The sequence below is a fragment of the Octopus bimaculoides genome, chromosome 2, assembly GCF_046866305.1.
Source record: "Octopus bimaculoides isolate indiv1 chromosome 2, ASM4686630v1, whole genome shotgun sequence".
NCBI lineage: Eukaryota > Metazoa > Mollusca > Cephalopoda > Octopoda > Octopodidae > Octopus > Octopus bimaculoides.
In genome coordinates, this window is record NC_142929.1 from 85,683,093 (window position 1) to 85,698,915 (window position 15,823).

Consider the following 15,823-nt stretch of genomic DNA (forward strand, 5'->3'; position numbering starts at 1 on the left):
ATCCTTCTAGATAGTTATAAAAACAGGAGACCCCAAGCCAAACAGTCAGTAGTCACGTGGGGACACAGAGCGAAGTAACTAGTGACAACTCAATTAGTTAGGAAACGGTCATCTACAGATATAGTCACAAGCAGGCAGCGACCTAAAGACAAAACGATCAAAGGGAGAAAGAAGTTTACAACCAGCCAACTATGAGACACAACTTTCCTCGACTCTATAACTATCACTAGCTCGCATCCTTTTCTCGGTAACATTACCCTATCTTTATCTATATATATACTACTATGAGAAAGTGTACATACATATACAGGCTGAAATCAACTTTCTTTACCTTGCATGTTTTACGTACAAACTGTTATACTATTACACTAACCTACTCGTCGTGGTATGGCATTTATTAACGTAACGGTAAATAAATATTTATATAAAAATTTCGATCACTCTTCATCATTCATCTTATAACCTGTTACAATTGGTAAATAATACTTATTGTTACAATTGGTGACACATCAACTACACAACACAAAAACATTTATCGTTACAGTTATCTTTGAATCCAAAATATATTACATTAAATAAAGATTCTTAGCAAAACAATTGTTGTAAAATTTCAAATCCTTTAATTTCTTTGTTGCTATTTCTTGGTACAACATGGGTTTGAATACACCAATCATTAAATTATTTTTAAACAATCAAGATTGCATATTACCCAACAACAGTGTGTGGTCTTCATCGTTGCTTTCTATGCAGATAATGGATTACTTCACTGTCAGCTTTGCATGATTCTGCCTAGCCAATCAGTGCCATACTACTTGTTGATGTGCGTCAATTCTTTACAAATCCTATGTAACTAAAATATGTATACATACATATTTATCATCATCATTGTTTAATGTCTGTCTTCCATGCATGCATGGGTAGGATGGTTGACAGGAGCCAGCCAGGTAGATGACTACCCCAGGCTACTGTGTCTGTTTTGGCAGGGTTTTTACTGCTGAATGCCCTTCCTAACACCAACCTCTCTACAGAGTGGACTCTGCTTTTTATGTGGTACTAGCACAGGCGAGTTAGTTTTGGCATGATTTTTACATCTGGATGCCCTTCCAAATGCCAATCACTTGACAGTATACATGCTTTTAATATGGCACCAGTACTGGCAGGGTCATCAAGATATTTGTAAGACAAGGAATTACGAGAGGGGCAGAGAGGCATTTGAGGAGGGGACTTGTGTCAGAGGACGAAAAGTTAGAATGTGACAGAGAGGCAGAAACAGGTGTCTTGTTATAATGGAACGGGGGGCATTGGAGGAGGTGATGTGGTGTAAAATGATGAAAAGTTAGAGTGTGACAGAGAAATAGAGAGGCAGAAACCGGTATCTTGCTATAGAAGAGGTATACGGTTACCCAGTGAGAGAGAGAGAGAGAGAGGAAGAGAGGTACATGAAAGACAGAAACAAGTGTGCTGATCTAAAGGAGATACCTTGTCAGAAGGAAAAGCAAAAAAAGAATAGAGAGAGTGATCAAGAGGAGGGCAGAAATAGGTGTGCTGCTGTAGAGGAGATACATGGCTACCCAGCTTGAGGGAAAGAGAGGGAGAGTGGGAAACAGCAAAAATACAAAAGAGAGCAGGAGAGAGATGGTGAAGTGCCAGGGTATATTCACAAGTAACAAGGATCAAAGCTTAGATGTGATGGTAGAGTAAGGAAGAGAGCAGTACTGAGGTCATCATATGCACTTTCGGGTATTGCCTAGAAGGTACAAGTAAGAAGTGGGGATTGCAGTGACTGGTAAAAACCTAAGTATAAAAATGGGTGGGTTAAAGCAGTGATACAGGGAGCAATGCAGGGAAAGGGATTGGAAGGTAATCATAGTTTATGAAGAGAAAATGTGAGGAAAAAGATGCAGCTTAGAAGAGATGTAGTTTGGTTTCTTAGGGTAGGGTGTGTGAAAAGTTTGTTGTTAAATGTGGTTGGTACACAATGCTTCTTGCACTCAGTTTCACTGACGTGGGCGGGTCTTCTCTAGAACTTCATTTTGCCAAACATCTCAGTTCATTGTCATTTCCGCCATGTGCCCTAACATCCTCAGATCGGTCCTCACCACTTCATCTCATGTCTTCCTGAGTCTCCCTCTTCCACAGATGTCATCCACTTCAATGACAGGTGCTTCTCTATACAGCTGTCTTTACTCATATGCATCACTTGTCCAAACCCACGCATTCTCCTCTCCTGCATGCCACATTTAATCCCTCTTCTGCTTAACTTTTCTTTCAACACAGTTGTGCTTTGTTAGTTATACACATTGATGTTGCACATCCAACAGTGCATACTTCATTTTTCTCCAGTCTGCACATGTCCTCTGCATTCAGAACCCATGTCTCACTACCATGGAGTATAGCTGTTTGCACACAAGCATCATGCAATCTACCTTTCACTCTGAGAGAGAGTTCTTTTGTTGCCAACAGAGGTAATAGCTTTCTGAACTTCCTCTATCCTATTCTTATTTTAGAAAAAATAATTTCAGAGCATCCTCCACCATTGCTCATTTGGTCACTTAAGTAACAGAAACTATCTACAACCTCAAAAGAGCCACCTGGGAATTTGATAGAGTCTAAGTCCCTCATGTTCTTATTGCTTATTGTTCCTACACATCAGCCATACATGAAAGTGACCTTATCTGTTAACCTACCGGCAATTGCATTGCATCACTGATATGTCCATAGCTTACACTTGGTGCAGCATATGGAATTACTTCCCATTTCTTTCCTACATATTGAGCAGAGCCATTTTCCTGACAGAAAGAGAGTATTATTTGCTTTCTTCCTAACAAAAAATTTAGTCTTTGCTAAGTTAACTTTTATGCCCTTTGATTTCAGATTCTGTAATAAGAGCAAGGTCATCAGCATATAGCAGTTCCCATGGGTATCCAGTTGCAAATTCCTCTGTTATGGCCTGGAGAACTATGATGAATAAGAGTGGATTAAGAACTGATTCCTGGTGAACTCCAGCTTGTGCCCTAAAATCATCACTGTTTACAAGGCCAGCTCTCACCTTACTGACAGCATTGCTGTACATGGCTTGTATGGCTTTAACAAGCCACTCCTCTATTCCTAGCTTCCTGAGAGACCACCAGATGGGAGCAGGGAATCCTGTCAAAACCTTTCTCCAGATTGACAAAGGCTAAGTATAGTGGTTTACTTTTGGCCAAATACTTTTCTTGCAACTGTCTCACTAGGAAGATGGCATCTGTGGTACTTTTACCAGGAACAAAACCAAACTGCATCTTATCTAGTTTAATCCTATTTCTAATCAATTGAGATATAACTCTCTGTAATTTTCATGACCTGGTCCAGCAGTTTAATATCTCTGTAGTTGTTTCTATCTAAGGCAATACCTTTACCTTGTAACAGGTAACTATAATACTACTACTACACCAGTCTTTGGGGATAACGACTTCCTGAATAACCTGATTAACTATGCAAGTGACAAGGCTGTATTCTACACTGGCTGATATTTTAATCATCTCAGCTGTGATACCCGATGGTCCAGTCTTCATTTTCCTAATTGCCTTATCTATTATACTGCTATCCACTCTGATGGCTGGTCCCTCAATTGGTTCAATATTTGAAAGACTCTCCTTCTCCCAATCATTCTCCACTGTTAATAACCTTTCATAATGGCATCTCCACACATCTTTCTTCTCTGAGTCACTGAGTACAAGCACACCGTTATCCATTTGCACGCATTTCTCACCTATCACATCTCTATTCTCTCTGATACACTGTTTTGCAATCCTGCACATCTCATGCCTCTGATCCTCATGCTGTAGAACTTTGGCAAACTTCTTATCTTCTGCTATTCCTTTTATTATATAAACCTTCCTTCTGGCTCCCTGATATAATGCTCTGCTTCCACTGTTTTTCCAGTTTTCCATGCCTGTCTGTTTGCTTTTATAGCGCTGTCCACCTCCTCGTTCCACCACCATGTCACCCTTGGTCTAGCAAAGACTTTGCACCAGCCACAGATTTGATCATCAGCACCCAGTAAATTGTCTTGCAGGAACTTACAGTTGTCCTTGTCGCCCGAGAAGGAGGTAATCAACTGGGCTTATATTCCCACCAGATTAGGTGGCTGGCTGTATGTATGTATGTATATATGTGTGTGTGTGTGTGTGTGTTTGCACAAAGGTTGGCAGAAAAGTTCATAGGCTAACCAAGATACTCTCATGGAATGTGACCAAATGAGGTTTATTTTTCAACATAGTCCCCCTTGTGATCCACACACTTCTTCCATTAGTGCTGCAGTGCTTGGATCCAATTGCTGAAGAAGTTTTCATTCTTTCTTCCACTTCTACTTTATCCTCTGCACTGTCTCTGTGTTCATCTTGATTTTTTTTTTCTCACTTCCTGAACCATCTTCACAATTCCTTGATCAGTTGGTTGATAAATAACAGGCATATCATTATCCCTTTTCATCCATTCCTCTAGGTTTGTCTCTGTAGTTACTTTGATTACTGGCTGACACTCTGGGTTAGTCATAAGCCTAGTAAAGGGTAAAGATCCTTTTCAGTCATGAATGACCATAGAATTGCACCTAGAAAGTTACCCTCTGAGGCACAAATCTAAGGAAGGTTTGTCTATGGAAGACCAGCAGTTGCCCATGCATACCAGCCTCCCCTCTCCATGCCACTGGTGTTATCCAGGGGAAAGGCAAATGCCAATACAGTTTAGCACCAGTGACATTGCAACTCATTTCTACAGATGAGTGACCTGGAGCAACATGAAATAAAGTGCCTTACTGAAGAACACAACACACAGCCTGGTCTGGGAATTGAACTCACTACCTCATGATTGTGAGCCCAATGCTTTAAACACTGGGCCATGCTCCTTCACCATAAACCTAGTATACTCTACCAATTTATGGATCAATTTCTTTTCATTAGAAACCCTAAATCCAGAGTACTCATGATGTTTTATGTTTATGCTTTCTAACACTAAAACCATCTTCTGTACCTTATGGACATTGTGAAGGGCTAAAATACTACTGAGTATGTGAAATTAATAGAACTGTGTCAGAGATACTCTGCTGGTGGTTCTAGTTTAAACATAAACAAGCCTGGCATCTAATGATACACACGTCTGTGCAAAGCTTGACACACACACATACACGTTAATACACTAGCATATACACATAAGTAAATATATATACGTATGTATATATGTATATCTATATATATATACATATACATACATATATATATATACATATATATATGTATGCATATACACATATAAACATATGCCTGCATACATGTATACACATATTCACACTAATATACATACACCTACAAAAATGCAAATGTGCACAGATGAATGTAGACATATATCTATATATATATGTACATATGCACACGCACACACACACATACTTGTACACATATGCATATACACACGTACATACACACACACACACATATATACATGTATATATATATACATATACATATATGGATATAGATTGCGAGATCAAATGTCAAATACAAGTTATTCGAATATAGCTCCTCAAGTTCAGGTGTATTTAGAGTTGTGGGTGCCATGTATACATCAAGTTATGTATGGTTGGGATTGAAATATTTGAATGTGTGTTTAGCTGTGTGTAGATGTCTGGGTATTTGTTCAATGAATTTATTCATAATGCGCACCTTTGTTAACATTCTCAAGAGTGACTCCTTGGAGCATAACTGGCATTTCTGGGATATAGTGTTATAGGGACATGCGTGTCTAAGTATGGACCATGTAAGGTCGTATTTTGTCTTCGCTTCCTTAAGTCTCCAGATAAAATCGGCCAGCAATGTTACATGTTATTTAAGGATATTTCGAAAGCTGGTGATGTGGTTGCAGTATTGATTTTTGTAAAAATCGGTTGATGCACCGATATATGCGTAGGGGCCTCCTCTAGTGTTTATAGTGCACTTGTATACCACTTCTTAGTCATACATTGGTTATCCAAAGGACAATTGGATCTATCTCTGCATGAGCATAACTGTTTGATTTTGTTGGCTTGTGTACATTGAGTGCTGGAGGGATTGGTTCTGTTCGGTATGTTGGTTGTCAATATTATTGTTTTATTATCGCTATTTGTAGGTGTTCTCAGTTTACTATTTGAATTGTTGGTGGTTTTATTTGTTGGATGGCTATCATGGTTATTGTAATTATTGCTCTGTTGGTTGGTGGTATAATTCGAGTTATAAACAATCTCTTTAGGTTGATGTCGAGAAGGTTATTTTGAATGCTGACTAATCTTCGGCTTAGTTAACGGTTGTTAATCCTATGAATATGGTGCTCTAAGTTTGATGAATTTTCATAGGATAGTTTTATAGTGTAATGGTTGAATATTTTGCTGTACACTCCATTTTTAGGGAAGGAGTATATATATATATATATATATATATATATATATATATATATATATATATATATATATATATATATATATATATATATATATATATATATATATATATATATATATATATATATATATATATATATATATATATATATATATATATATATATATATATATATATATATATATATATATATATGCATATGCATGGCTCAGTGGTTAGAGCATTGCACTCACAATCATGAGGTAGTGAGTTCAATTCCCAGACCAGGATGTGTTGTGGTCTTGAGCAAGACACTTTATTTCATGTTGCTCCAGTTCATTCAGCTGTAGAAATGAGTTGCAACATCACTGGTGCCAAGTTGTATCAGTGTCTGCCTTTTCCTTGGATGACATTAATGGCATGGAGAGGAGAGGCTGGTATGCATGGGTGACACCCTTACCTGGACTTGTACCTTGGCAGGTAACTCTCTGAGTGCAATTCCATGGTCATTCATGACCGAAGGGGGTCTTTATATGTAAGCATACATAGATACATACATATATATGTTTGTGTGTCTATATTTGCCCCCCCCCTACCATTGCTTGACAACTGATGTTGGTGTGTTTACATCCCCATAACTTAGCAGTTCAGCAAAAGAAACCGATAGAAGAAGTACTAGGCTTACAAAGAATAAGTCCTGGGGTTGATTTGTTCGATAAAAAGCAGTGCTCCAGCATGGCTGCAGTCAAATGACTGAAAGAAGTAAAAGAATATATACATATATACTGAGGTGCTCTTTCAGTTTCCATCTACCAAAAAACCAAATCTACTCACATATATCATCATCATTGTTTAACATCCGCTTTACATGTTAGCACGGGTTGGACGATTTAACTGAGGACTGGCGAACCAAATGGCTGCACCAGGCTCCAATCTAATCTGGCAGAGTTTCTACAGCTGGATGCCCTTCCTAACGCCAACCACTCCAAGAGTGTAGTGGGTGCTTTCACGTGCCACCAGCATGAGGGCCAGTCTGGTGGTACTGGCAACTGCCACGCTCAAATGGTGTTTTTTACGTGCCACCTGCACAGGGGTCAGTCCAGTGGCACTGGCAACGACTTCACTTGAATGTTTTGTTCACATTCCACTGGCACAAGTGCCAGTAAGGCGACACTAGTAATGATCACACTCAAATGGTGCTTTTTACGTGCCACTGGCATGGAAGCCGGATGGCTGCTCTGGCAGTGATCCCGCTCGGATGGTGCTGTTAGCGCTCCACTCGCACGAGTGCCAGTCATCGAATTTGGTTCAGTTTCGATTTCACTTGCCACAACAGGTCTTCGCAAGCAGAGTTTAGTGTCCAATGAAGGAAGGTTGGCATGGGTGCCAGTCGTCGAATTTGGTTCAATTTCGATTTCACTTGCCTCAACAGGTCTTCGCAAGCAGGGTTTTGTGTCCAAAGAAGGAAAGGTACGCATAAGTGGGCTGGCTACACCCCTGGTAAAGGTCACAGGTTATGGTCACACTTGTCTTGCCGGGTCTTCTCACTCACAGCATATTTCCAAATGTCTCGGTCAGTAGTCATTGCCTCAGTGAGGCCTAATGTTCAAAGGTCATGCTTCACCACCTCATCCCAGGTCTTCCTGGGTCTGCCTCTTCTACAGGTTCCCTCAACTGCTAGGGCGTGGCACTTTTTCACACAGCTATCCTCATCCATTCTTGCCACATGTCCATACCAGCGCAATCGTCTCTCTTGCACACCACAACTGATGCTTCTTAGGTCCAACTTTTCTCTCAAGGTACTTACACTCTGTTGAGTATGCACACTGACAATACACATCCATTGGGGCATACTGGCTTCATTCTTTGTGAGCTTACACATGTCCTCAGGAGTCACGGCCCTTGTTTCACTGCCATGTAGCATGGCTGTTCGTACACATACGTCATACAGTCTGCCTTTTACTCTGAGCGAGAGGCCCTTTGTCACCAGAAGCGGTAAGAGCTCACTGAACTTTGCCTAGGCTATTCTTATTCTAGCAGCTACACTTTCAGTGCACCCTCTCCGCTACTGACTTGGTCACCTAGGTAACAGAAACTATCAACTACTTCTAGTTTTTCTCCCTGGAATGTTGCAGAAGTTGTGTTCTGCACATTTTCAGTGTTTATTGCTCCTGAACATCTGCCATATACAAAAACTATCTTGCTAGTTAGCCTTCTTTTGATATTGCTGCACCTCTTATGTGTCCATAGCTTACACTGAGTACATCTTATAGAGTTTCTATGTATGCCTTTTCTACAGATCTAACTGGGCCATCTACCTGAAGGGGTTTGTAGTTTGTCTACCTTCCTACTTATTAGGACTTTGGTTTTAGCTAGGTTGACTCTAAGGCCCTTCGATTCTAATCCTTGCTTCCATACCTGAAATTTCTCCTCTAGTTCTGATAGTGACTCAGCAAGGTCGTCAGCATAGAGGAGCTCTCAGGGGCATCTTGTCTTGAATTCCTCTGTTATTGTCTGGAGGACTATAATAAATGGGAGAGGGCTGATGACTGAACCTTGGTGGACCCCTACCTCTACCCGGAATTCTGTACTCATTGCTAATCCTCATCTTACTGACAGCATCCCTGTACATGGCTCGCACACCTCTCACTAACCATTCATCTCTCCCTAGTTTCCTCATTGACCACCAGATAAGGGATTGGGGGACCCTGTCAAAGGCTTTCTCCATGTCAACAAAATCCAGGTATAGAGGTTTATCTTTGGCTAGGTATTTTTCCTGCAGCAGTCTTACCAGAAATATAGCATCAGTGGTGCTTTTTCATGGCTCAAACCCAAACTGCATCTCATCTAAACTGACTTTCTCCCTAATTAGTTGGGTTATGACCCTCTCCATGACCTCCATTACCTGATCCAACAACTTGATACCTCTGTAATTATTTGTATCTAAAGCGTCATCTTTACCTTTGTAGCATTTGACTATGGTGTTGCTACACCAGTCATTGGGTATGACTCCTTCGTGTATCACCTGGTTAATTACATGGGTGACTAGGCTGTAGCCAACACTACCAGATATTTTGAGCATCTCTGCAGTGATTCCTGATGGGCTGGGGGCTTTCCCTGTCTTCATACTCTTGATTGCTTTATCTACCAAGGTACTGTCAAGTAGGATAGCTGGTCCCTCTGTTGAGTCGACATTCGGTAGACTCTCTTTCTCCCATTCATTCTCTTTATTGAGTAAACTTTCATAGTGGCATCTCCAAACTTCTCTCTTTGCAGCCTCGTTTAGTGCAAGTGTACCATCATCCATGCGAACACATTTTTCTCCCACGACATCACGATTCTCTCTCACACAGTCTTGCAACACGAAATACTTCAAGTCTTTGGTCCTCACGGCACAGAACACTGGCAAATTGTTCTTATCTGCTTCCCCTCTGGCTAAATAAATCTGTCTCCTAGCTTCCCTTGTGGCAGTCTGATACACTTCCCTGCTACCTCTATTCTTCCAGTCCTTCCAAGCCTGTTTCTTTTGTCTAATAGCCCTGTCAACAACATTGTTCCACCACCACGTTACCTTGGGTCGAGAGGGGACTTTACACCATCCACAGATCTGGTCAGTGGCTCTCAGCAGGTTGTCCCGTAGAAACTTCCAGTTGTCTTCCACATTATGTGATACTGTATCCCCTTCTATTTCATTGAAGGCTTCGAGTAATACGTCTCTAAATCTCTGTCTATTTGCCGAATCTTTAAGCTTCCAGACTCTTCTCCCCCAGACTGGTCTACTTCTTAGCATCCATTTAGCCCTGATTTGGGAAGGTTTTGGCAGTTATAAGCAGCCCTCTTTCCCTTTTTCTGGCGAGGATGTAGTCAATTTGACTAGTATGTCTGCCAGAACGGTAGGTGACAGGCGGGTTTCCTGAAGTTGGTATTGCAAATCATAAGATCATTTGCATCACAGAACTCCAGCAGTCTGGTTCCCTCCTCATTGCGGGAACCAAAGCCATACCCTCCATGTACACCATAGAATTCCCCTGCATGTTGTCCAACATGTCCATTGGAATCACCAGCCACAAAGAGAAAGTCCCTCTCATTTGTCAACGAGGTAGTCTGTAATAGGGTGTCATAAAATTGGTCTTTCTGCCCATCTAGTAGCCCCGGTTGAGGGGCATAGGCCAAGATAACGGTAGCTAACCTATGGTGAAGCACTAATCTAATCCTAAGTACTCTTTCACATACTCTGACTACCTTGATTACCTTATCAATCCATTTCTCCACAAGAAGTATACCCACGCCCCCGAACCCGTCAGTGTTCCCTGCCCAGAAAATCTTTTGCCTGTGAGGAACCTAGCGGAACTTCCTCTCCACCTTACTTCTTGGATGCAGCACAAATCTACGTGTCTCCGTTCAAGTATCTCAACAATCTCACCAGACCTACCTTTCAGTGTGCCAACTGTGAGGGTGTGGAATGTGTGGGTCTACGAGACCCTGGGATAAGGGACAGTAGTGTCATGTACCTGAAAAGAAAGCTTGCATTTGGCAGAATTCATAAACAAACAATAGCCTACAACCTACATACACTACACCATTTTAATGTGCTATATGATCGATAAACCCTGGGTAGGGGTGGGGATGGCGTTAGGCCCTTAGAAATGTTCGTGGGAGACAACCAAGGATGACAGAGGACAGGAACTTCCGATAAAGGTGAAGGGGAGGGCAGGCATACCGCGAGCCAGCAAGTTTAGACGAGAGCATCTTCTGCACTTGTATACTATGGTAGACAAATTTAGAGAGAATGAATAAACGAAATGATAAGCTTGAATAAAATAAATAAAATATGTCGATTAACGGATATGCATGAACAAAGAAGACGAAACTATCGGAACTATGTTTACATGTTAAGGAAATAGATAGATAATAAAGAACGAATGCAGGGGTGGGGGGTGATTATGATCTACGCAGAAACAGGAGTACATGAACGAGGTTGAAAAGATAAAATTTCTTATCTGATCATCTTCTGAAATTCGCATATATATATATATATATATATATATATATATATATATATATATATATATATATATATACTAGCAGAGATACCTGGCGTTGCCCGTGTTACATGCAATTGAAGGATGAGACTTTTCTCTTATATTTCCTGTAAGGAACTGGAATAGATATGATTCGAATTTCAGCAAAATTGCACATGAGGGTTCTTTCCCTCTTTACACACCCTAAAAAAATTCTAATCATGAGACATGTATCCCATACTATTAATCTTTATGCACATATTCCAAAATTTCAGTCTTCTGGAATCTGTAAAAAGGATTTTGCTCCTGAAAAATGGAGCTCATGGAGCTCTAAAATGTGGGAATGAAGGCCCCTATTGGGCGTGGGTGTGTTAATGTCAACCAGAGAAGTTGAATTTCTGGGAATGTTTTTAACTTGGGTCTTATAGTATACCTGTATATATGTGAGAGTATAGTTTCACTTTAATAGTTTCAGTATGAAATTGAAAGTATTAAAGTGAAAGTATTTGAAATTACAGTAGCGGCATGTTATTGTTTCACTTTTGAGATGTAATACTGAAATAGTTTCAGTGTGAAAGTGAAAATATCTGACATTACAGTAGAGTGATGTTATTGTTTCACTTTTGACATGTAATACTGAAATAGTGGAGGAGATATGATATTAGTGTGGGCTCGAACTATGCAAGAAGTTAAAAAAATTGTTTTGGCCTAAGACACTACATGGACCCTAAGTAAGGCATGTGTTAATTTCAAATGAAATTGGTTGTGTAGTTCTCGAGTTTTATGGATTCACACAGACACATATTCTCATCTTTATATATCTGATATTTATGCGCATATTCAAAAATTCTAGTGTTATGGAATCTGTAAAAAGGATTTTGCTCATGAAGAATGGAGCTCTTGGAGCTGAAAAATGTAGGAGTTAAGGCCCCTATTGGGGGTGGGTGTGTTAATGTCAACCAGAGAAGTTGAATTGTTGGGACTCTTTTTAACTTGGGTGTAATGTGTATTGTTTGAATTTCTTTGAAATAGGAAATATATGTATGCTCACTGGGTTTGTAAAAGAGAGTAAAGCTACAGGAAACCAAAAGACGAATGATCACGATAATCAGTCAGCTACCCGAGCATAGTCGTTATTACTCCCCAATGTAGGATTCCTCACCATACAGATGACAGACACAGCTGTAAGATGCATTACGGATCTATAGCAATTGGAAGGGCATGACCCAATTGAAATAACAATGTGTGACGCTTGGAGTAAAGGGAAATGAAAGTGTTGCCTCTGGAGTTTGCAAATGACCACTATACTGATAGGTAACTGCAGAAAAAATTTACAATCAATAAATGTCTTAGAACAACCAGTCACTCATCTGAGAAGGCCTTGAAATCAATGTTACCAACTGGGGACTATGTGTGACTCAGTGATAATAAAAAGACTGAAAGGAGGTCTGCAACGAAATAATTTTACTCAACACTTTGCAAGTGAATCAGTGGAGGCAAAGATGGGACCCTAAGTAAGGCATGTGTAAAATTTGAATGAAATTGGTTGTGTAGTTCTCGAGTTTTAGGGAAACATACACACAGACACACAGACACACATTCTCATTTTTATATATATAGATAAGAGAGTATTGTAGTTCACTTGAAACATTGTGTATTGTTTGTATAAACAGTTTTGAATGGTACAACAATGCACTATAATACAAAAAATGGACTATATACTTGTTGAAATTTAGTTATCCGATGATATTTTGGAATATAATTCTTTCTTCAGATATTCTTAGATGGAATCTCTGCTACAAACTGTTTACTAACGGCTTTTCTTTTTGTTTTTTCCAGAAGTGTCCTATATATTACCTATATATATAGGTAATTGTTCAGTTTAGGGATATCAAAATTAAGGGGGAGATAATTAGTAAAGGGACATATATAAGTTAACATAAATCATCATCATCATCATCGTTGTCGTTTAACGTCCGCTTTCCATGCTGGCATGGGTTGGACAGTTTGACTGAGGGCTGGAGAGCCAGAAGGCTGCACCAGGCTCCAATCTGATCTGCCAAAAGTTTCTACAGCTGGATGCCCTTCCTAATGCCAATCACTCTAAGAGTGTAGTGGGTGCTTTTACATGCCACCGGCACAGGAGACAGTCAGGTGACGCGAGCAACAATCATGCTCGAATGGTGCTTTTTACGTTTCACTGGCATGGGAACTGCCTATTCCTGATAATATCAATTTTATATTTCCTTTCAATAGTTTTCAGTCAATCTCTTTTTATTTGAAAGATCTGTAGTTTCATGTGTTGTGGGTGTGGAGCTCATAGGGCTAACACTAGTTATGCCTCTGTGCTCAGAGCTGATAGGGTCAAGAGGTTATTATTGAATAACTTTTACATCTCTATTTGAACAGAACCATGGCACCAATATAGCGTAGGAGCAACACACATGTCCAGTAACCCAAATATGCTGGTATATAATGTCTGACATATAATACTGGGTGAAATTTCTGTATCTGACCAAGTTTCCAGTCATAGGAATTTTGTATTTTTGTTGTGGGAAAGGTTTTGTAATATACAGGATTGAAATCACAAGATACTCATTTTAATAAATGAGAGATGTGTAAGATTGGCTGCTACACTGAAACTGGAAAAGTATCAAAACAGAAAATCCAATTTTTTTAAACATATTGATTTACAGATAATGTAAATATTATGTCTCAGATATAAAATTGATATTTGTTACTTTTTGCCTGTGCATTTGAAATAACGGATAAGGCATCAGTCTATATTATAGAGCCACATGAAAGGGTTGAGATGTTTGCATACAGGGGCATGTTGTATTATTCTTTGAACTCTAGGGAAGCTGCAAAAATTAGAAAGGATTGAATTATTTTTGGCCTATCAAATAATTTATAAATCAGCAGTCTATAATGAAAAGCAAATAAAAAGACTTATCTGTTTAGCTATAGTTGCTTGAACACCCAGAACAGTGAGATCAGCTTTAATATCAATCAATACAATATGGAAAGATAGAACTCTTAACAAGAACCTCAAATTAAAGCTTCTGTAGATATTAGTTAGGCCTGTTACATGGTATGGATGTAAAACTTCGACCCTAAGAGCAAACAACACTGCCAAATTCAAAACATTTGAAACCACATGCTACTGAAGAGTACTGAGGTTCAGCTGAGCTGACTATTGAACAAACAAGTCAGTACTTAAGAAAATGGGAACAAAAAAAGTTTTGGGAAACTGAAAAGAAGAGAACACTGCAGAACCTTGGCACCCACAATCTAGACGGTAGAGTCAATGGGAAATGCAGAAGGGTGGGAAAGATTGAAAAAACAATGACTGGCTGGCATAAGAAAATGGACTGGAAAACTCTGGCTGAATGCACAACCGCAGCCAGAGGCAGGAAGTGATGAAGGGAGATAGTGCATACATCTATAGTCCCCAACCCTTAGTATTGAGGATGGTAGTAGGCAAACCAAAGAACAACATCATCATTTAATATAAGTTTTCCATGCTGGCATGGTTGTATCGTTTGACAGGAGCTGGAAATGTAGGAGACAGCACCAGGCTACATTGTCTGTTCAGACTCAGTTTCTGTGGCTGGATGCCCTTCTTAATACCAGCCACTTTGTAGAGTGTATTGGGTGCTTTTAATGTGGCACCAGCACCAGTGCTTTTTATATGGCATCATCACCAGTGCTTTTTATGAGACATCAGCACCAGTATCAATTCTGCTGTGGTTGATGGGTCTTTTTGACTACAGCAAGAGATCAGCCTTCAGTGACCTTTGTAAAAATAAGTATTAATAGTATACCAGATTGAATGAATTGCTAGTTTAGATAATAAAACTAAAAATATAACTCTATGTACCTTGAGAAGAAACTGATCTTAAATTTAAACAAAAAAACAATTTTTTTTTTTAAATGAAAATAGCGAAAATTAATTTATGGATGTTGCTTCTCTGGTATCGAGAGGAGTTTTGCAGACTGAAAAAGGTTTTTCAGAGCTCAAGACAGAAGAAATATTTCTGAGAAAAAAAATTGCAAAATATAATAGATTATCATACTTCTCGTGGTATTAATATCTCTTAATGTGATTATATATTATTTTCCTTCAGAGATCATGCCATAGAACTTGGAAATGAGGTACCCTCAAAGCCAGTGGTGTTTTTGAAGCCACCATCCTCTATTATTTTAGAAGGTCAAGCAATTCAGGTAAAATGAGTTTCATTTCAATAGATAATCTACAGCATTACAATTCTTTACACTTCAGGTATATTGGTGTTGGGCATTACAAAAACGTTTCAGTTACATTTAGTTAAATGATAAAGCTAGTAAAGTTATATTCTCTTTTGCTGTTTTGTATGTGCCATATTTGTTAGGATTATAATTTGGAGAGGGATC

The 15,823-nt window shown here is 39.4% G+C and overlaps 1 protein-coding gene across 1 annotated transcript in view; it reads left to right on the forward strand.

Moving 5' to 3' along the window:
- The window catches only part of LOC106873771 (oxaloacetate decarboxylase, mitochondrial), an 84,436-nt gene that overhangs the window by 41,184 nt on the left and 27,429 nt on the right, over nucleotides 1-15,823 (forward strand). The window contains exon 3 of the mRNA XM_014921270.3: nucleotides 15,538-15,634. Within this exon, the coding sequence (XP_014776756.1) occupies nucleotides 15,538-15,634 (97 nt within the window). The remainder of the gene's footprint in view (nucleotides 1-15,537; nucleotides 15,635-15,823) is intronic.